The sequence below is a fragment of the Argopecten irradians genome, chromosome 12 (genome assembly GCF_041381155.1).
Source record: "Argopecten irradians isolate NY chromosome 12, Ai_NY, whole genome shotgun sequence".
Taxonomy (NCBI): Eukaryota; Metazoa; Mollusca; class Bivalvia; order Pectinida; family Pectinidae; genus Argopecten; species Argopecten irradians.
Genome location: NC_091145.1, coordinates 16,807,442 through 16,829,780, shown reverse-complemented (window position 1 = coordinate 16,829,780; position 22,339 = coordinate 16,807,442). Strand labels below are relative to the sequence as shown.

At 34.6% G+C, this 22,339-nt stretch overlaps 3 protein-coding genes across 4 annotated transcripts in view; 1 reads left to right on the top strand and 2 right to left on the bottom strand.

Annotated features, from left to right (window-relative positions):
* Positions 1–3,006, bottom strand: part of LOC138304778 (E3 ubiquitin-protein ligase RNF123-like) — a 31,436-nt gene extending 28,430 nt beyond the window's left edge. The window contains exons 1-3 of one of the 2 annotated variants that reach the window (XM_069245050.1): positions 2,886–3,006; positions 877–961; positions 191–309 (exon numbers count right to left, since the gene is read on the bottom strand). In XM_069245050.1, coding sequence (XP_069101151.1) covers positions 191–309; positions 877–961; positions 2,886–2,919 — 238 coding nt within the window. In that variant the 5' untranslated portion in view covers positions 2,920–3,006. The remainder of the gene's footprint in view (positions 1–190; positions 310–876; positions 962–2,885) is intronic. The other variant, XM_069245051.1, reaches the window with a different exon arrangement.
* Positions 3,007–6,208: 3,202 nt separating this feature from the next.
* On the bottom strand, positions 6,209–16,705 carry LOC138335937 (phosphoserine phosphatase-like). Its single transcript, XM_069285138.1, has 7 exons — positions 16,531–16,705; positions 14,643–14,925; positions 12,970–13,135; positions 12,299–12,433; positions 11,128–11,273; positions 10,488–10,636; positions 6,209–10,096 (listed from the first exon to the last, which is right to left on the bottom strand). The coding sequence occupies exons 1-7, from the start codon at positions 16,666–16,668 to the stop codon at positions 9,977–9,979; spliced, it is 1,137 nt and encodes a 378-aa protein (XP_069141239.1). The 5' UTR covers positions 16,669–16,705; the 3' UTR covers positions 6,209–9,976.
* Positions 16,706–19,354: 2,649 nt separating this feature from the next.
* LOC138335938 (uncharacterized) lies at positions 19,355–21,354 on the top strand. The gene is made up of 2 exons (XM_069285139.1): positions 19,355–20,382; positions 20,781–21,354. Exons 1-2 carry the CDS (start codon positions 19,452–19,454, stop codon positions 20,834–20,836), a joined length of 987 nt encoding a protein of 328 aa, XP_069141240.1. The 5' UTR covers positions 19,355–19,451; the 3' UTR covers positions 20,837–21,354.
* The last annotated feature ends 985 nt before the right edge of the window (positions 21,355–22,339 follow it).

Below are 22,339 nucleotides of genomic sequence, written 5' to 3'. Positions count from 1 at the left end.
ATGTTTTTTCTTAAATACACACATGTATAAAATTGGTATGCTATGAAGTTACAGCTGGCAATAGTATACCATTATGTTTTAACACAGAACATTATACCAATTAAAGTTTTCAATTAATTAAGAGTCATATATATTAATGGCAAACAAAAACATCAATTGTACTAAAAACTGATATCAACAGGTGTCTTACTCATGTGTGTATCTCTGGCTGCCTCCTCTGCCCCCTCACAATCCTCATCCTGCTGATCCACCACATTCTTCAGACTTTTATCTAGAAAGTTCTGAAGAGTTTCCAGTCCAGACAGGTCCCTAAAGCATAAAAAGTTCAAAACATCATAATCATTAACCAAAATTAGTATTATTATTTATCAAGATATCCTAGTTCCATTCTCATCCATCAGAGTTACTTCCCTTCCTTTCACTCAGTTAGTTGGTATAGCGATAGCTTGACAGCCTATGGGGGCCGAGAATGCCCTTATTCAAAATGTGTTTTAATTTGACAGCTGCTATTTATTGGTAAGGTATACCATGAGGAGTTGTTTGTACATTAGGAGATAATATTTGATAAAGATAATTACAATGTACATATTAATGGAACATATCTATAGGTTTTAAGGTTTATGAATTCAAATGCATTACTTGCAAACATTTCAAGGACGTAATAAACTTGCCAGTTTAAAATATAAACTTCTATCATAGATCGTTATACCTTCTTTGTTGCACATGTTCCCTAAATTTGAGAGAAAGCAATTGCCATGCGGTATAACAAATCATTCAAACTGATCGGAATATCCTAATTAATTATGGAATCAACTCAAATCCATCTAGTATGATATCAATTTGGTCAGAATTTTGTAATATGTGTTTCTCCCTTACCTGGTGCCATAGGAAGCACATGCTTGTGAGGAGAGATCTGTTGATGTTGGAAACACTTTGTCCAATAAATGACTTGTATATGGGTCTGAAAAGAAACTTATCATTGTCAACTTGTCAAGAATTTGGCAGGGGCTGTGCTGTCAAGTTTTTTTTGTTCCAACAAACTGATTCAAGCTTAAGCATATAATAAATTAAGTCTTCTGGATAGCTACATTTTGTACTTACTCTGGTAATAAGGGTGCAGCTCTTCATGCCCTAAGGAAACACTTCTAAGGTAATATATACATGAAAATAATAGAAAAAGCTCAATCTTCAAAATCCAATCCTGCACACTGACAGCTTCAGTTTGCTGCCGCCATTTTTTTTATACCTATGGGGAGGGGAATCATGGGTAATCACCATGGATATGATGCTTTGAAGTAAGCTCATTATATATGATCGAGCGGTTCAAACGCTCTTTTGATCTGACAAACGTAATCTTCATCTGGCAGAAGCTCTGTACTATCGCTTTTTAAATAATTCCAAGAGTTCAAGTAATTAAGACCACCTTCCAATATAATCAGCTGACCAAAAAAGGAATATCCGTTACAGAAATAAAATTTCCTCGTTCTCAATAGGGGTTTCCTTCTCAAATGAGGGTTTTTGGACATGGATAGAGTGAATATATGAATACAAAATAAACAGAAAATTTGGCTCCGTTATTTCCATAAATTGCACTTTTTAACATTGTATTGTATTATCAATGGGTACCGAAACATCTGGCTGCGCCCTTTAAGGCCTTGTCTTCAGTCAAATTTACTTGTATGTATAATGTTAAGACAAAACATCAGATCACAAATGTAGTGAAATTTTCAAAAGTTAAGAAAGTTTTTATGTGAAGTATCAAGACAGAATTTAATTGAAAAAGACAGTTGATCAGTCGGCAAGATTGTCTTTGACAGCCAAGTAAATGTAAATCATAATATCCTAGCTATACTCTCATAGTTAGCTAGATCTTATAACCAGGTTGGGCACAACCCTGCATATGGGTAACAGTTACCCATTTGAGTAACAGTTACCTGTTCGAGTAATCAATAAGTTACCCAAATGAGGAATATTATGTAATTATGTCATGAAGTTGTTTTAAACTTTTTTATCAAAAAAGGGCGTAATAATTTTGACATGGCACCATTACTAACATAACATAGTACATTATTAATCAAAATGGGACAAACTTCATTGTCTCAATTTTGGTAAAAGTCACAAAATAACCCCCCTCCATTGATTACTATGGTGCTATTAATAGAACAGAGGTAAAACTCATTCAACCATGACATTTGCACTGAATTTCCCTGATAGCTATACACTGAAGTCAATGGTGAGCACTTAAATTGTCATCTTACAACAAAGTTAGATAACAAAATTTGATATTTCACCCACAGAAACATAGTCTTTGATCAGTTGTACATGTAAGGCATTCTAAAAATTATGATGCCCTTTTTTATAATAATTTTTAAAACAACATTATGCGTTTTTTTTTCACATAATTACTCAATTGGGTAACTTATTGATTACTGCAAACAGGTAACTGTTACTCAAATGGGTAACTGTTACCCTAATCCCTATTGAGATTCCTCCTCTAGACTCTTTTATATTCGGACGTCTGAACGAGAGACATCTATCAGACGTCCGAATATAAAAGAGTCTAGAGGAGGAATCTCAATAGGGATTACTGTTACCCATATGCAGGGTTGTGCTCAAACTGATAACATAAGCTAACAAAGCTGTAAATCAGTGACTCTCACTGTTTCATATTGTTTATTATAGTAAAACATTATACACATTTGATGCAATAACTACATTCCACTACACAATCAGCGGCTCAGATAGGCCTAATGTGATTTGATGGGGGGTGCAGAATTCGGGCTGCATGTAGTTTCATTTGGTCACGATCACTGCTTCTTCAATTGAAATCGCGATGAAATCAAGAAGGAAAACTGTTTCAAATGAAACTATTTGTCCTTAAGTACCTTTCTTCGCTGCTGTTTGTTGACGACCCTCCATTATTTAACGAAAATTAAAGACATGTGTCATCGAATTGGCCGTCCTCGACTGCTTCTGCAAAATTCAAAACAGGAAGTGACGAACAACACACACAGAATAATGACGGAAGTGAATGGGCATAAATGAAACCCTTATTTTAGCATCGTTTGTAACATATATAGCAAATACAATATCCAGTAGACCTTCATGTAAATCAAAACGTATTTTGTGGACAAATAAGACTGTTATTTTATGACTTTCCATCCACTTTTATACAGGACGTTAACAATTCCTCAGAGATTACTCCGCGCAAAGAACTATATAATTCATTTAGGATCCATATTAGGTAAAAAGAATATGTAATCACTTTGAGAAAAAAATAACGTACATTTACTTTTTTTATTAATAATTCAATCAAATGTCAATGTGTTAACTGACCTAGAAATTAAATGTTAGTTTCTTTCCCTAATAATGTTGACGATCTCTTTAAAAGATCTAGACATAGTGATATTGTAGCTAAAAGTTATCTATTTTTTTTAAGTCTTCCTCCCCATATTGGCCTAAATAATGATTGGTAATTTTGAATAAACGACCTTAATATTGTTATTTTATGTACATGCGCAAGTGCATCATGCAAGACAATGCTAGTATATTGTGATGTATAAAATTATAATAACTTGTCAACTTTGACTTGACCCCGCCTCTCAATTTGAAATGTCTTTCTGCTTCTCGAACATATGCTTTTCGACTACAAAAGCACGATACAATAGCGTACATTGATTGAAAATGGGAACTTCATTAATTGCAATAAAATGTTCTTTAGATACACGTATTATAAGTTCAACATCCAGTATAATTGATTAGCTCAAAATACTAGTTCGATCTCATAAAGTTTTGAAAATATAAAACGCACTGCTTATATATTAAATAGACCAATTAACACCCCTATCTAGATGATAGTTTGATTTTAATTACATACACTGGTAAATAAAAATGCTTTGGGTGAAAAGGGAACCCTGTCTCACACCTCTAATAAAAAACATTATTGGATAACACAGACACATGGAAACTTTTTTTCTTTTTTTTTTTTTAAGGTGTCCCAAGCACATTTTTGTCAGGTTACAGAAAAAAAAACATATTTGTTCTCGAATTATCATTTGAAAGTTCTAAAAGCAAGAGCTTAATAATTTTAACATTTGACTGATCTCAACAACCAAGAACTGAAGCTAATCTTGTGCTTGATTTAAAATGGAAACAGAAAACTATCGATCTTTTCAACAGCGGTAACTATTTGCATGAAGACACACTAGAATTGTGTGGGGTTTTTTTTTCGTTGAAAACCAAAAGTTATGGATATAAGAAAGATAAATTTTAGATGTTTTGGTAATGGTCTTGAAAATGATATACAGACGCTAAAATGGTTCAAATGATATGCATAACTATGGATGTATATAGGCCACATGGGCACGTCTTATAACCAAGAATGACAACATATTTTTTGATGTATACCTAAACACAGTGTATGAACGGAAGTGTATAGTATTTTTTTAAATTTCGTAGTTGCGAGTCTGTATAGCGGTACTCGGTCGATCATGGATATTTTTTGCCAATTTTATTCATTCTATACGTTTTTGTTGTAATCTTCGGTTATAAACGGCGTTATGGATAGAAATTTGAACAACCAGTGACTAATGAAATTTTGAGGGTTAACCAGCATTAACATTTGAGACACTTTTTGTGAGTTGATCTGCTGTTCATCATCGAAGAATTGAGACACCCGCCTAATATTTTGCACTATTTTAAGGTATTCTGTCTGTCTTTCATTATTTCTAGCACCATCACAGGTCTATAAATGAATCCAACAATATAAAACACATAAATACATCTTTATGGACACAATATCTTTTACTTAATCGTATTTTGAAGTTGTAGGATGATCAGTTAAAATTGTATAGTCACTTGCATTGTTTTGAACTGGCGATGTATAGTTGCTTGCGAGGACACTTGTATAGTCGATGTATTATTTTCAAAATCATGTTCATGAATTTGTTTATATACATGTTATGAAGACGTCTATAATGTTAAACATATTTGTAGTTACGAATAATGCCGATATTTGGTGTTTTACCGACCTGTACACCATGCCTGTTTTCATTCATCCCGCTTCGATACTCACAAGTGACGATACAAAAAGCAACTAATGATTATACTATACACTTCCGTTCATACACTGTGCTAAGGGTCGACATGGATCAATTATTGTGACAAACTTAAGAGATTCAACACTAGGGTCAGTTTTCCATCTGGTCTAAACGCTCAGATTAAAGTCTGTTTGTTATGGAAAGAAAAGCTCTCATACGAATAGAGTTATGGTTCACCTCTATTATTATTAGTTTACAATACAGATGTTTTCTTAAAGCTTGATTTGTGGTCCGGACTATTTCTAGTTACAATGTAGCTATATGTAGGTTTATGTCAAGGTCGTTGTTGGTAATTAAGAAAGCTAGCTGTCGACCACTCTCTATGTTATTTCATTTCTTTGGATGTTTAAGCGGGATACATATAAAGATTCAACGGATATCTTTTGAGTTTCAGGGTGTCAGCACGTCATGGTCACTATCGCTAAATTAGAATGTTATGGTTAGTTTTTTCGTGTCAAGGTCATTGTTAATATTTTTAGAAGTACAAACTAGATAAGAATAAAAATATTTTGAACAAATGTAACATTCGAGTCTTTTTTCAAGGCAAGATTCACTATTGGTGTAATTTACTCACTCTAAAAGGTTCGTTTGAGTTTGTTTTGTAAGGGCAAGGTCAAGGTAATCAGTTTTTTTTATCTAGAGCTCTAAAACGTCTAAAAATGGTCTTAGGGCACTCTGGTGGGTCCATGATTATATAATATGTAACTAATTCTAAGATCCCTGTGATCCTTTTATCTCAAGATGCTTCTAGCATTTGGGATTTGGGTATCCTAGTTATTGACAAAATTTCATTTGTAGGAGCTATCCTAATTTGTCCTCTGTGACCATATATGAAGGTCAGGGTCATTCACTTGAACTCTGTGACCATATATGAAGGTCAGGGTCATTCATTTGCACACATTTGTCAGCTGTTCATATCAGCATGCTACAGGCATTATATCAGGATCTTGGTCTCGTTAGTTATTGGAGACATTTAAAATTTCAGCCGATGTGTACCCTGTGACCTTGGTTGAGGTCAAAGTCATTCATTCGAACAAAGCCACAGGTGTAATATCAGGTCTATGAGGTTCTTCGGCCAGGTGAGTTAAAATTAACAACAAATATCTTGATTTTGTTTAAAATTTATTTTAATAAGAGATTCAATGTGTAACATTATATAAAACAATTTCAGAAATCATTTCTATATATTTCAACTATATTTATTAATGAACCCTGATTAAAATGGTTGCAATGTTCTTCTATTTTTTCATATTAGATTCTGTAAACAAACTTTCCTTGACGGCTACTAAATTTTGCAATTTCTATTTCAAAATGGAATCAAATTAAATCAAAATAAATTCCAATATGGAAAAGGTAAATATTGATTCACAGAGATAAAACATAAGCAAATTTACTTTGTTCGTGAAATGAAACATTGTTTACAGTACAAATGTACCAGGAATGTTGTTTAAGGAAAATCTTTCCAATGTACACCGTGAGCTCATGACTTAATGTGACCGCATAACACAATAGAGGTCTGTGTATTGTCTTAATTACTTACAGGTGGAAATAATGATTGGCAGATATAGCACTTGATAATTTGGTCCTTAACAACAGTATTCAGGGGAGACTTGGCACCAACTTTGGATTGATCTATATTTGTCAAATGAAAGTGATTTTTTTATGAAAGTGATTTTCTATTTGTAAACCTTTTCTCTCTTCCTTTGAAATATTTCTGATCATGGGGATACAGATCAGAAGAATTTAAGACTTCAATGGTTAAAATTCAAGATGGTTGCATGTACGTTGGCTATTTTTGGTTTCTATCAGTCCAAAATGTAATGTGTAGTCTATAGGGACTATGGAAAAATACATATGAAATTTGAATCCTTATGAAATTTAAACTCCATAACTTAAGCTGACAAAATCCAAGTTGGCTGTCTATACATTATTGTTTTTGGATCAGTCCGCACAACTTTGGACATAAGAAAATCACTATACACATGAAATTTAACAGGGAAATACTGGTATTCAGCTCTTTCATGGAAATAGCTTAATACTTAGCAAGAAATATTGTCTTTGGAAACAGGAGACAGAACACAGCTGAAAGGTGATTTGATTAACCCACCATCAAATGATGTTGGACAAAAAACATAGTAGTAGTCACAATAAACAAGAGGCCCATGGGCCTTAACGGTCACCTGATTTCAGATACAGAATGAAACAAAGACATGCATATAAACACTATATATTGGCCCATCAGGCCCTTGAAGTCAGTCAGTGATTTTATAAATTTGACTTTTTAATCTATGAAGATTATGTGAATTCAGAAGAAAGATTTTTGAAATGTTATCCATTTTGACCCCTTTTGGCCCCACCCCTCTGGCCTCTGGGGGTCGGCCAAGACCAATATGGATATGATGTTAAAATGCTATCTCAGGCTAATAATTCTAACCCAGATTGACTAATTTCCTATGAAAACTAAGCAAATAATGTTCCTAAATGTGTTTTTCCTTTATAAACTATAGTAAATTTGACCCCCTCCCCAGGGGGAATCTGAGATCCCAGGACCATGAAATTCACAATTTTTTGTAAAGGGCCTTAAGACCTTCCAATCTATCAAGAGTATCTGGTTCCATCAAATCTGTGAATTCAAAAAGAAGATTTTTGAAATTACCATTTTGACCCCTTTTGGCTCCGCCCCTCTGGCCCCTGGGGGTCAGCCATGAACAATATGGATATGATGTTAAAATGCTATCTCAGGCTAATAATTCTAACCCAGTTTGACTAATTTCCTATGAAAAATAGGCAAATAATGTTCATAAATGTGTTTTTCCTATATAAACTAAAGTAAACTTGACCCCCTCCCCAGGGGGAAACATGAGACCCCAGGGTCATATAATTCACAATTTTTGTAAAGGACTTTAAGACCTTTCCATCTATGCAGAGTATTTGATTCTACCAGTTCCAGTATTTCAGAAGAAGATTTTTAAAGTTTTAGCCTATTTGACCCGTTTTGGCCCCATCCCTAAGGCCCCTGGGGATCAGTCATGGAAAATTTGTTGATAAGATTCAATGGCCATCACATAGGGATAATTCTGACAACAATTGACTAATTTCCTATTTTAATGACTAAATAATGCTCAAAATTGTATTTTCCCTATATAAACTATTGTAAACTTAACCCCCTCCCCAGGGGGAAACATGAGACCCAAGGGTCATATAATTCACAATTTTCATAAAACACCTTAAGACCTGTCCATCTATGAAGAGTATTAGATTCTACCATTTGTAGTATTTAAGAAGAAGATTTTTAAAGTTTGAGCCTATTTGTCCCTTTTGGCCCCGCCCCTCTGCTCCGAGGGGGTTGACCAGGACCAATATAGATATATGATATTAAAATGTTATCTCAGGCTGATAATTCTAAACAAGTTTGACACATTTTCTATGAAAATTGAGCAAAATATGCTCATAAATGTGTTTTCCCTATATAAACTATAGTAAACTTGACCCCCTCCCCAGGGGGAAACCTGAGACCCCAGGGTCATATAATTCACAATTTTTGTAAAGGACCTTAGGACCTTTCTATCTATGAAGAGTATTTAATTCCATCACATCTGTGAGTGGAGAAGAAGATTTTTGAAATTTTAGTCAATTTTACCCCTTTTAGCCCCTCCCATAGCTCCCTGGGGGGGTGAGGATCATATAATTCACAATTTTGATTGGCCTTATGCCTTAGAAGGTTTGTGCAAAATTTCATTGAAATTGCTTCAGCAGTTTTGGAGAAGAAGTTGAAAATGTAAATTGTTTACGGACATACGACGGACAAAAGGCGATCAGAATAGGTCACTTGAGACTTCGTCTCAGGTGACCTAAAAATGTAAACAATTTAATCATTTGTGACAACCTTATACCCATATATAACTGCTTAAAAACACAGACCCCTGTTCCGTTTTACTGGTAAACAATGATATATATAAAACATATCTAATATATGCATAAAAACTGTCGCTTGGTATTTTGACGAGTCTCTGAGCTCGTATAAGCAATATAAATGAAGACCAAAAATTTAAAGTAACCTATGGACAAGTCTTGCACAAAAATATGCACAATATTATCATGGCTTAATTCACTTATTATTGGTGATCTAAGAGTATTAAAAGTTTCATCATTTCATCAGGTGAATCATAGCGATGTTTCAAGCATTTATCCTGAATGGACCTTTGGTAATTTCCGTGAAACAATTCTGTTTCAGCGGTTCAAAACACAAAAAATATAAAATTTGTCATGTATTTTTACTTTTCCTCCACACATTGGAGAACAGTCCTCGTTTGTCTATCCATAAGTATATCCTATTATGTCCTAATCTTTAACATGAAAATACTTTAACTATTAGAAATAATACATACTTGCATTAAATTTTGTAAATAATTTCATATAAAAACTGTGACTGAAAAAAAAACCAAAATATATATCTATCTGGAAAAATAATATACATGTACCTGCAGTTCAAACATGTATCGGTAACAAATTTCCTGCATGTACATTAAAGGGATACAACAGTTAACACTTGGCAGGTATTAAGGAGGCAATATAAATGAAAATGTTATAATTTGTAGATCAAAGTAAAAGCACATGGTATACATTTGTATAAAGGTATACCGGCATCTCCAATCCAGGTTGGTTTCTGTATACATTTGTACAGATGAACCTGACATACATGACTCTTCAACTGACTAAAAGTTAAGTACAGTGTATCACATACGACAGATCTCTTAGACTGCATAAAACAGTATATATAATATATATGTGTGTATATCTGTATGAAAAATACTGATAGTAGAGCATTTAATTTTTAATACAAGTTTTTTATATTCCTTAAAAGCTAAATCACAAAATCAGCTGTTTTCAGTGTTGTTGAGTTCCCATATAAGTTCCTGGAAGTCTGACACAAACCACGCTGCCCCTTTCTGGACCTTCTCCCGCACCACATTTCCTCCGTAGCCTATAAACGCATCCTGAAAAGGCAAGATACAGAACTTCAAGCACGGCCGAATCAGTGAAAAAATCTAGGGACTATTAGTTATTTCATTTGAGAGAAGATTTTGATTGCGACATCATTATTTTCTGAGTGAAGTTCACATCATATGATTTTACATTCGCAAACAAAAGACGTCGCAATCAATACCTACCTACAAGGGCAGATAACTCTTTAATATGCAAAGATGGAATCGGAAAAGTCGTGCCTGAGTATAAGCAGCAAAGGCCATTTTTGAAGATGTTTTCAGTATTTGTACAAGTATAAGCTGCACTGGAGTACAAGGTTGTGGCTGGCTATGATATGTCAGTTATATGAAGATACCTAAAGCCCTATGGTTTTAGAGGAGACTGATTTTAAGTTGTACTCACTGCTGGTGGACACGCCTCCATGTCCGTAGCACCATCTCCGATCATCACAAGGTTCTGATATCCAAATTTAGCCTTTAACCTTTCCACTACGACCTTCTTCCCACCAGATTCTGAGGTCGGTTGGTCTTCATCGAAACCTGCATAGTCACCTAAATATACAAAATTACTGGTATCTAGATATGTATAGTATCTTCTTTCTAAGTAACAGAAAATTAAAACATTCTCCCCCATAGGTGTACTAGACTGTTTTCATTTACACTAATGTATATAGTTTGACTGGTTGGACCTCTAGTTGTTCATTTGTGAATTAACGACAGATCTGTTGATTTTATATTGTTTTCATATGAACCTTGAGCAAGCCCTTATACTTAAAATGATTACTTCAACAAAGGTCCAACCGTGTGTATGTAAATGGACCTGGCCCCAGGATCATGAAACAGTCTTAGACTTCGTTTGCTTAGCTAATCAAAAATGATACTCATATACCGGTAAAAATATTTCAGAAAAGAAAGATAAAACCATTATATCTAAAATCTGTCTTTCTTTTCATGCACACTTGACATATATTTTGATAATTATAACACAACATTTATACTAAAGTTCAAAATACTTTTTTGAAATTCATGTCTAAATTCTTTACCATGAAAATAAAACTTGAGTTTATTGGCATAAATGTTCTCAAAGGGAACAGAGAGTATCTTGGCAGCGGGCTCAATGATAGAAGTCATTCCACCGGACACAAGATATACTGCAACATTCCTCTCATGTAGTAAGGCTACTAGCTCCCTGTAATGGACACAGACACAATAAGATACATGCTCCCTTATATGTACATCACCACTGAATCAATAGAGCAATGGCAACAGGCTTCCTTGGATGTACATGAATAATAGAAAATAACCGCCATCCTCAACATTCTAGGGATGACTATTATTGTTGTTATATCCACCCCTGGACTTTGCCATAGCAAAACTGAAGGCTCTTTGTGCAACAACATATGATACAGGTAGTTTGGTCATTAAATGTACATCCTGTATGGTTTGGAAGTTGGGTGATCGATCACTGTAATCTTCAAAGGAAGTCTCTGTAGACATGTGATTAATAACAGTTTCTTCTCCTACTAAAATGACTTCAGTTTTGCTATGACATAGCCCAGGGGCGGAAATAATGACAGTGATAGTAACCCCTGGATTGCCTGGAATATCACGGATAGCCATGTCTTCTTGTATTTGGTACATTATCATTGAAACAAAATCCTGTAAAAGTGCAATTACATATTTATGACATTTATTTTTTAAATTTTTGTTTAGCTATTTTATATCTTTGCCAAAATATCCATATGCCAACATTATGATTATATCAAAGAGTGGATGCACGGCAAACAAATCAATCTAGTGAACAGTTTGAAAGCTGGCTAAAGGTAAAATACATTCAGCGATGAAACAATAAAATATAGACATGGCATCATCTATGAAAAAGTTCAGAACAAAAGCTATCAGATAGATGTAGGTAATGTCATACTGTAGTTTATAGGGTCATTAGAAGTCTAGAAGTTGAACTAAGTATAACTTAGGGGCCGCGGTGGCTGAGTGGTTTAGATGTATCGACATATTACCACATGCCCTCCACCTCTAGGTCATGAGTTCGAATCCCATGTGGGGCAGTTGCCAGGTACTGACCGCTGGTTGGTGGTTTTTCTCCAGGTACTCCGGCTTTCCTCCACCAACAAACCTGGCACGTCCTTATATGACCCTGGCTGTTAATAGGACGTTAAACTAATCGAAAGAAACTAATCGAAAAGTATAACTTACTTGATACGTGGAGAGAAATCAGGAGTATGCTGTGCAACAAATTCTGTCAGATTTTTATGCGTAGGTTTAACAATATTCAGCCTCTCTGTGAGAGCCATTCTGAATGAAACAGCTCCTCCCATGGCTCTGTTTGTCCTAAACACCATAAAAATTTTCATGTAAACAATGCAGTTAAATATTCTTTCAGATAAACATAAACAAATTAAATTCAGTATACATATATTTTCATAGTATATTCCACCTTTGCATATTATAAGAGTTATCTGCCCTTATGGATAGGTATTGATTGTGACATTGTTTGGGAGTGAACGTAATGTCATATTACAGACAAAACAACGTAAATTTCTCTCACAAACTAATGATGTCATAATCGATGCCTTCCTTCAAGGGAGATTACTGTGTAATATGCAAAGACAGAATATTGTAAATGAAAATGGCTTGAAACATTCTCTCATTACAGATATTTCACAGGCTTCACAGCTACAATGGCATTAACTTTAAAATAGAATGTATACCATTAATGAAGGACTTGGTTTTGATTCCGTTGAATTTCTTATACATTCCAATTATGCAGTATTTAATTTTAGTAATAGTTTTTGTACAAATTATTTGTAGGAATAAGGTCTATTATCAGTCTCATCTATTGATGGATTTAAAAAGAATTTATGTACCATTCTTGAACCTCTTTTCCTACGCCACAGAACTTTGCTAGTTCATCCAGAGCTTCATCCCTCATTACAGTTGAGTCTACATCAAAACACACCGCATCAGCTGATCTCCAGACTTTCTTGGTACTGGCAAGGTCGGACGCCATTCTTATAGCACGCTGGCCCCAGTCTGTAACATCCAACAAAATGGTAAAATACATATTGGGCAATACATGTATTTGGGATTTGCTACAATGTTAATTGTTTAAACGAGCACCTTCACATAGAGCAAGGACCCTGAATTTGTCAATACAGGACAGAGAACACTTGTTCATAAATATCATCTTTATGTATAAGACACGTGTCTATAAAAGACACCTCTCTAGAAAGGATCCTTGTCAATAAATGATATACATATATATATTTACGTATAAGACATTTGTTTCTAAAGGATACACTTGTCTATTAAGGTTGACTCTATAAAATGGATGTTGTCTATAAAGAACGCTTCTAAATAAAGAACATGGTCCATAATGGGCATCTGTATCAGAAACACTGAGTCAGGTCTGAAAATATTCTAGCTTCCTAGCCTTCCTTTAAGTTCCTTATACCTTTACATCAGAATGTCAGTCTGATTAAATAGAGGAAACTTGAACCAATAATAAATGTGATATAGACACTTTAGATCATTTTACTAATTGTCTCCTAAAATATAAACAAGATCACTTTACTAATGATTTGCTAAAATACAAACAGGATCATTTAACTAATGTATCATTTAAAATACAAACTAGATCATTTTACTAATGTATCATCTAAAATACAAACAGGATCATTTAACTAATATATCCTAAAGTACAAATAAGACCATTTTTACTAATGATCTCTTAAAATACAAACAAGACCATTTTACTAATACATTTTTTTTAAATACAAACACAGATAAATCAAATACTGAAACTACAGTAGTCATTTATTACTAATTAGACTAATTAGACTCATACAATACTATCCAAACTGACAAACTACTAAAGTTGATTTGACAAAATGGTTTCTGGTCATTACTAAACCATTGCCAATAAGCCATACTGTGCGTTGACTTTCTTTCACATCAACTCAATTTTGTGAATTCCATTTTTTTTTAAAGTTTGCATAAATCAATTTTAATCGATCTAAAATTCAATATAAGTAAAAATAATTAATTTCAATCGATTGAAAATTCAATATAAGATAGATATAATTTTGTATTCACAGAAATTAACTTTCACACTTTGAACATGAATGTGAAAAAAGAGTATGCATAGCTTATAATTTCAATTAATTGAAAATTTAATATAAGATAGATAATTTTGTATTCAAAGAAATAAACTTTCACACTTTTAACATGAATGTGAAGAAAGCTGGTTTACAGAAGTATGTGATGTGTATAATAATTGATTCTATTATAAGTACCATATTCTCTTTCTGCACATTACAGAGTTGTCTGCCCTTGCAGGTAGGTATTGATTGTGACGTCATGTGTTGTGAGTGTAACACCATATTTTTCAGAGAAAATTACATGAATTTTGCTCACAAAATAATGACGTCACAATGGATATTTACCTGCAATGGAGGTTACTCTGTAATATGCAATACAGTACATAAAAGTTTTAAATCATGTTGGCTCGGTACAAATTTCTGTATTGTCGATTCTACACCTTTCTTAGCAATCAGGCTGTCAGGAAACATTTGTCTACAGAGCTGAGAAAATTGGTCCGCAGCTTCCGAGGATAAGTTGTTATCCCGAATAAAATTAGCAAAAATGTGTGCAGCGTTGAGTACATCTGGATCCTCAGTCTGTATGGATATGAATGACGACATCATGCACTCTGTAGGGTAAACACCCCCCTTTTTCTCGTTAGATTGGTGCATAGCAGCCGCAGCGTGTTTTCTAACATCATTCTTTCCTCCATGGCTGATAGAAAAGTTTCTAAAGCAGACCTAAAATAAATAAGAAAAGAAGTTGGGTTATTTCGGTTGAATCACACAAAACATTATAATATCTGTGAAAAAATAAGAATGGAAGGAAAACAATGGCTCTGAAAGTTTATCTATGCAAACATGTCCTCTCATTTAAACATATATTCATTATTACTCTGATAGAAACTGGTGTACCAAGATATTTTTTCATGACAAGATCAAGGTCCAGAGGCCCTGATGGTCATCTGAAAAACTTCATCTAATTTGACCCTTGTGACCTTGAAGAAAGGTCAAGGTCATTTACATGTATTTGAACCTTTATGTTACTATGCCAAATATTTGCCTGTCTGTGCCACTTGGTTATTGAGAAGAAAACATTCGGTATTGAGTTTAAAAATAATTTGTCATCTGTGACCTAGAATTAAGAAGTAAATGCATCTGTGACCTTGAATTAAAGTCAAGGTCATACATTGGAGTAATTCTTAAAGCCTTTTATGTCAGAATGCCACTAAATCAAATGAGGTTTCTCTAAGCCTCTGACAACTTGTAATTTTTGAAGATTGCAAATGAATCTCAGTCAATGAAACCACTGTGACCTTTATACAATTGAATGTATAGTATTCAATGCATCCAAGCATGCCTTAATGCACATTTTAACACACATGTATCACATCATTGTCATTATCATACTTATTAAGAAATAGTCTTAACTTGATCATTATCAACATGTATAAAAAAGAAGAAAAAAAGTCTAATACAATAGTTGATAGTTGATCCAATAAATGCTCATGATCAGGTGGCATCAAATTTAGATCTTTTACAAAGGTAGAATTATTGTACACTGTACATGTAAAAAGTAATTAGCCTTAATTAAAAGTCAGAAAAGTAATTTAAGAAACTAATTACTATAATCATATTTTCAGTCAGAATTATTAAATCAATTCAAGAGTTCTTTTTTTTAATTAGAACTTGGGGCCTCAAAAAGTGGAATTTGTGCATATGGAATAGACACAGGACGTACATATGTTCCACCGGGGGCCAACTCAGTGAAAATGGATGTTGTCATACATTTTTTTTGTATTTGGTGGAAGGACTGATGAGTATATATATGACAGTCATGTGTTTTTGTTTTTTTTTAAATACGAGATTTGAAAATAACTTTAAAAATCGGGATATTAACTATAAAACAGAGATAGATCATGATTTTTTGAATGATTTTTCAAATCTTGTATTTTTTGAAAAAAATCACATGACTGTCATATAACTCATCAGTCCATCCACCAAATAGGTTCTACTAAAAAAAAAATGACAACATCCATTTTCATTGAGTTGGCCCCCTGTGATATATGTTCATGTATATGACTATAAATCTGGTAAATTGTTATTTAAATAATTATATTGATGTGAAAGGTCTATCATGATGAATTTATTAATATGCAACCACAGGAGTTTGACGTTCTGTCAATAATATAGTATAAATATATAAAAAATACCCCTAACGGTTATATACTATATATTATTGACAGAACGTCAAACTCCTGTGCTGAAACTGATCTAACTTATCATTTCTAAACATATTATGAGATCGTTTTGATATTTTTTTTACCAACAATCAATATAACTCACCTTGCAAAATGCAGACAGATTGTTGGTGCCTTCTCCAATCCATGGGAAGTCACTTTCCCATGTAGGTTGGTATTTTGTAACATAGCGGGTTTGTTTTGCGCGCTTTGCTGGTGGTGGTGTTGAGGCCTCCTCTGTCATGATCGAAACCGACTTGAACAGTCACAAGGAGAAACGATCGGTAACACGAAAATCGTGGAATCTGATTGGCTAAATTCGTGACTGGTTAAAACATTGCGGTGAATCGGGAGGTCACGATAACACTCGCCGTGCAACGAATCATGAGGGCGTTACCTACTGCCAGTACTGGGGAAAGGACACTCTTCATATTAAATTATATTCCATTTATTATTTTCAAATGTCGAAATAGGAATCGTGTACGGTAAAATTTAAACTTAGTTTGTGTGCGATGACCCCACGCACATGCGAAGGCACTAAACACGATGTGTGAGGGGAAGCAACTCGCGTAGATAAATGTTGGCAATATCAAAAGAGTTATTTCCCCTGTCGTTATGTTAAATCATGATTTCAATCATATTAATCGTGTTTGCTTTACAGAATAAACACTCAGACTTACTTCTTTCTGAAAAAACTCACGTTTCATCTGAATACATCAAAAATTACACAGCCCGATCTACCTCAGTAGGCTCAGAGAGCTCTGCTGCATTCCTTCTGCAGGTCAAACATACATCGGTTCTCTTCATGCCTTATAGGTTAATTCCTTAAACTTTGCAATGCCAACGATATCTGAAAGAATAACACAAAGTATGCCTACCTGTTTGAACAAGGCGTATAATCCTCCACGTGTCGGCTACCTGTCAAAAAGACGTGAAGTACGTAACACAGTTTCTCTCCTCCACGTCGAAGAGTTCCATTCTTAAGGAGGCGAGGGACCTACTCTGTCGGCTATGACAAAAGCGATCGGACTAAATAGAAGAAAAAAAAATCAATCGAAACTGATACTGCAGTACAGGCCTACAGTTTTTGTTTATTTTAAACCGTTTCCTAGCCATTCAAGTAACTTTACAATGTCGTCTTATACACAGGAGCACGTATTTTTGTTTTAATTAAGATAGATGTCTTGGCAATATTCTCTGAAGTAATAGACATACTGTCAGATTATCTTTTAGGCTGCAAATGCCCGTGGTTTTATCGTGTCGAGGACGAAAAACGTTTCATATTAATTTTGTTCCTAAGTAGGTCTACATATAGGCCTAGACTTCTACATATATGTACGTTTGCTTTGTTTACTGAAACTTCCTTTTTTTTAATTAATAGCCAGGATGTGCAAGGTTAAGTGGACTGCAGGGAAACCGGAATATCCAGAGAAAAGCATCAACCTCTCATAAGTTATCATACCACGTTAATTATGATTTTACCATTTTTTTTTATCTAGACCCATAAAACTTCTAAAAATGGTCTAATTATTATAATTACATAAAAGGTGTGTATGGTGCCTAAAAATTTCTCGTGTAAAGTTTCCAGTATGCGTATTAAACTTTTCCACGTTTAATAAACTTTCACCTTTTCAAGGCATTTGTGCAGTATTCTTATAACGCATTTCACGCAACTTTCGGATGTACATGCTAGGAAACGCCATCGCCATCATCATCATCATCATCGCTAAAAAATCGGGCGGTCGTTTTCATTGGCATCAAACACAGGTTTGTGCAGAACCTATTAAGCATGATCTAAATTAGAATAGGTGCAAATGAATATGAATATGTGAAATAGGCGTCAAATAGCTCATTTAAATCTATTTACTTTGCCACGTTATGCCAAATAAAAAATCTTACCGTAGGCATTATACAATCTATCACAAACTCGAATTAAAACAAGACATATTTCGCTTGTTACATTTCATACTTTAAAATGTAATGCTTATAACTAATCTACTATAATTATAATTTTAAAGTATTTGATCAACATTGTGTCTCGAATGAGTGACAACCTCTGTCGCATCACCGGCATTTGGCTTTATAGAAATACTGTTTCCAATTTGTATATCTTATATACATTTTTTTAACTAATTATACTTCTTTTGAAATTGGGTAGTGTTATGTGGGCTGCTGAGTTATAGACCTTGACATTGCTATAGAGCCAGAGGCCTGTGGTCGAATCTACATAGAGCGACACGTAGATATGTATCAATTCTGCATATTGAAATAGAAATTTATCAAGGCAATTACAAATATTCCATAAAAAGTTCTATCATGCAAAGATATGCTATACAATACTTGTCATAGTATACATGCGCTGAATTACCGTATTTTCAAATCAAAATCATAAAAAACTTATCTCGATGTAAAATTCTTAATCTCGGATATAAAATTATGTTCTAAATGAAAAGTATGGCGTTTAGAAATGACATTGAGACTATTCTGATAAACCCTGCGTGAGTTTTTTCAGTTCTATCTAATAATGGAAAACAAAATGCAATGCAAGAAATGTATGGGAAAACGCCTTGAACCGTCGGGCGGTAACTAAACATATCATGATTAAAAAAAAGGGAAGAAGAAGACGAAAATGAAAATGAAAATATGGGAAACAAAACGAAATGGAATGATAAATTGATGGTAAATCAAGAGAAAAGACTAGTTTTCCAATATCAGACCTAAATACAGAATGCGGAACGTTAAGCATGGTAATATGCGTACAACCAACCCAAAAGTCATAACTTTTGTAACAGCGAATTAACATAGTGTTTGGACCAACTATGATTCTGCATTTGTCGCTAGCCTACCACCGCTAAGGAAATCCACGCAATGATAAATATGTGAATTCCAAATGATAAATATGTGACGTAATAGTTTAACATGACGTCATAATCGCAGTTGCGCCAATCCATTTGCATCGCAACCGATTGGTATTTCCGGTGAGCAGAATCGCGATCGGGAGTCTTTTTTTCAGATTTTATAACAACAATGTCACTACCGGCTGTCGGACGTCCACGTAGTCGCAACGGACGCCAATCATCGGAGAGTTCTCAAAAATCATGTATGAAGGCAGATACTCGCGAAAAATTACCAAACGCAGACGGAAACAAACTACCACGACGGCAAACTTTGGCACCGATTTGCAATCCTGGGAGCAAATCTTCAATTGGTGCGCCAAAACCATTCCAAGTTGATTCCCAGCATCAGAGACAACAAATCGTATGTAGCAAGACAGGTCTAAGTCAACCGACAATTAAAAATGTTTGCGATTTGCCTAACACATCACAGTTTTCTAAACGGTCGGCAGTTGGGAGCGATTCTGTATTAGGACGAACAAAACTAGACAAAAGGCAGACACCCGAAAAATGTTCCACGGGATTTGGATCAGTTGCGCATGGATTTTCAAAAGATGTATTATCTAGTAGCGATGAAGACGAATTATTCAGGCAATATTTAGCAGATCAAGGTCATTCAAGCGGACATACAAATCGACTTCAAAATCCATCCGAATTCAGTTCCGATAATGGAAAACGCATTCATTCCACTGCATCATGCAAGATGAGTCAGAGAGAACTGGAATTGATTCATTATCAACGAGCGTTGCTGGAACAAATGTTGGATACGTCAGAAACAGAAAACTACAAGGATATGAAAGGCACAACGGGAAAGAAATCTAATAAGAAAAACTGCAAAAAAGGGAGAGATAAAAAGACAGACGTTCAATTTTTACCAAGTCAACCACTCACAGAGCACGGACACAAATTCGAGGATCTCCCTGTGCTCCGTCAAACTCGACTACGGGTCTCCATGGATCCGGATGCAGCAGTTCCCGAGGAAGCGCAATACATTCCGACTCCACCCGGATCTGAGAAAATTCCTTGTCGACTGGTGCCCAACATGAGCGCGGGTGCTTCTCCTGGTAAAGCAAAAGTCTTTTTATTGGATTTGTTTTCAAACAGATTTTAAGCAAACAGATGTTAATTGCCAGATCTACATGAAGTTATTTTTCTGACAGTGTAGTCTTTTCAAGCAAGAAAAACTTACCAAGAATAAGAAAAACATAATTTCGTTGAAAAATGGCATTATTCACCTCCTATTAGAAACTTAGGACAGCTATGAAGGGTTACACATTGTATTTATATTCCATCCGATACATTATGAAATATACAACTATAAAGTGATACCAATGTAAATGCATCTATTCAATATTCCTTGGCATTTTCTGAAAATGCCTGTCATAACATTTGATTGAATGAAGTAGCTTTTAAATTATTAGTTATCATATAAGCGTGAAGCTATTTATTTACCTTTTTACAGGACCGAGGAAAGTACGATTTAATATTGAAGAGAGAGGGGCACAAAGACGGGATTGAGTGTCTAACTGGAGGACAAGAAATCTTGAGTCTTGAGGAAGGATTAAAAGCTCTATGATAAATATAGGGGACTACGAAACACCTGTCCGGTAAAGAGACGACCAAGGACAGTGTTCCACCCTCAGTCGACACCTTTTACCGCTCACATTTGAAAGATAAAATAGGCGCGAGTCATAGGGCTTAATAATATAATGCTAACGCAAAGACACGCGCCTATTTTATTTTAATTCTGCAAAACTGCAACAGCGAAAGTCATGAAGAATGTTTGAACTCTGACATCTGTATCATTTGTACTGACACTGCCATAAAGTACTTCACAAGTACATCAGAAGGATGGTACACATGTATCCGGCTTCTTGATCCGAAAAAAATTATTCACTTTCAAGGAAATCCGTCTTGGAAACCTTCAGTTGGCCATCTGACGACACATATACCTTTATAGTTATTCTGATTTAGGTTCGTGACAGAGTGCACTTTACATGTATCACACAAAGAAAATAAATAGCAAATGTTTGTCACTTAAGATATGTTGTTGTTTGTTAATTTTACAGTAGTTTACCGATTCTTCAGTAATATTTGTTTTATTGAACGAAGAAACACTCAACAATGAACGTCGTCATTTTTTACTTATACATGGTTATTTTAAATTTGAGGCAATTTGCCATACAAGCTGTATGCAATTGAAGAAAATTATCAGTCAACTGGAAATGTTCTTTATTTATTCTTCTTTCATGCAACCAAGCAAGTTTTCCAACCAAGCAATCAGTTTGACAATTACAAGAAATAAGAGCGCAATTGTGATAACAGTATCTTGATAAAAAGGAGCCGCAAAGCTTGGCATTATCCCCCGCGTATAGCATTTGGTATAAAAACTCAAATACATCAAGGTCAATGTAACAATAACAATTATTCAAGTATAACTTTAAATGTATGCTAGTATTGTAAAACTGAAAAAAAATAACAGCAGGTAACAAAAAGAAACTGTAATTTGGTATTTTTGACTGAGTTTCCATGGTAACAGAAGAAAAGTAAAAATGCAGGTCCGCAATAGCAAAAGGCACAACTACGACACTTGTATGAGATATTCAGGTCTCGTGGAGGTGCGTTAAACGGTTTTGTTGTTAAAGTCCGGAAATAAAAGGAAACAGTAATTTGGTATTTTTTACTAAGTTTCCATGGTAATGGAAAAATTCTCAAAACGGAGCTCCACAAAACCAAATGGCACAACTTGGGCACTTGTCTGATGTATACAGAAAGTTTCAAGGAGCTGCGTTGAACGGTTTTTTTGAGTTATAGCCCGGAAAAAAATCTTGGACGCAAGGACGGACGGAGCCCAATTTAATTATCCCCCGCAAACGCGTTTCGGGGGGAGGGGGGAGGGAGGAAAGTAAGGTCTGGAATTTTCTGTATAGATGTTAAAATATCTGTATAATTTACGTTGTAACCCGTAGTGTCGTACATTCGGTGGAATTAAGTCGGTAAAAACCACAACGGGAAGCTTCA

Coding starts and splice junctions, on each gene's coding strand:
- LOC138335937 (XM_069285138.1), bottom strand. CDS start 16,668: ATGACAGAGGAGGCCTCAACACCACCACCAGCAAAGCGCGCAAAACAA. Junction 14,926..16,530: donor ATCTGTCTGCATTTTGCAAG/GTGAGTTATATT, acceptor TATTTATTTTAG/GTCTGCTTTAGAAACTTTTC. Junction 12,434..12,969: donor GGAAAAGAGGTTCAAGAATG/GTACATAAATTC, acceptor TATGGTGTTTAG/GACAAACAGAGCCATGGGAG.
- LOC138335938 (XM_069285139.1), top strand. CDS start 19,452: ATGTCACTACCGGCTGTCGGACGTCCACGTAGTCGCAACGGACGCCAA. Junction 20,383..20,780: donor GAGCGCGGGTGCTTCTCCTG/GTAAAGCAAAAG, acceptor ACCTTTTTACAG/GACCGAGGAAAGTACGATTT.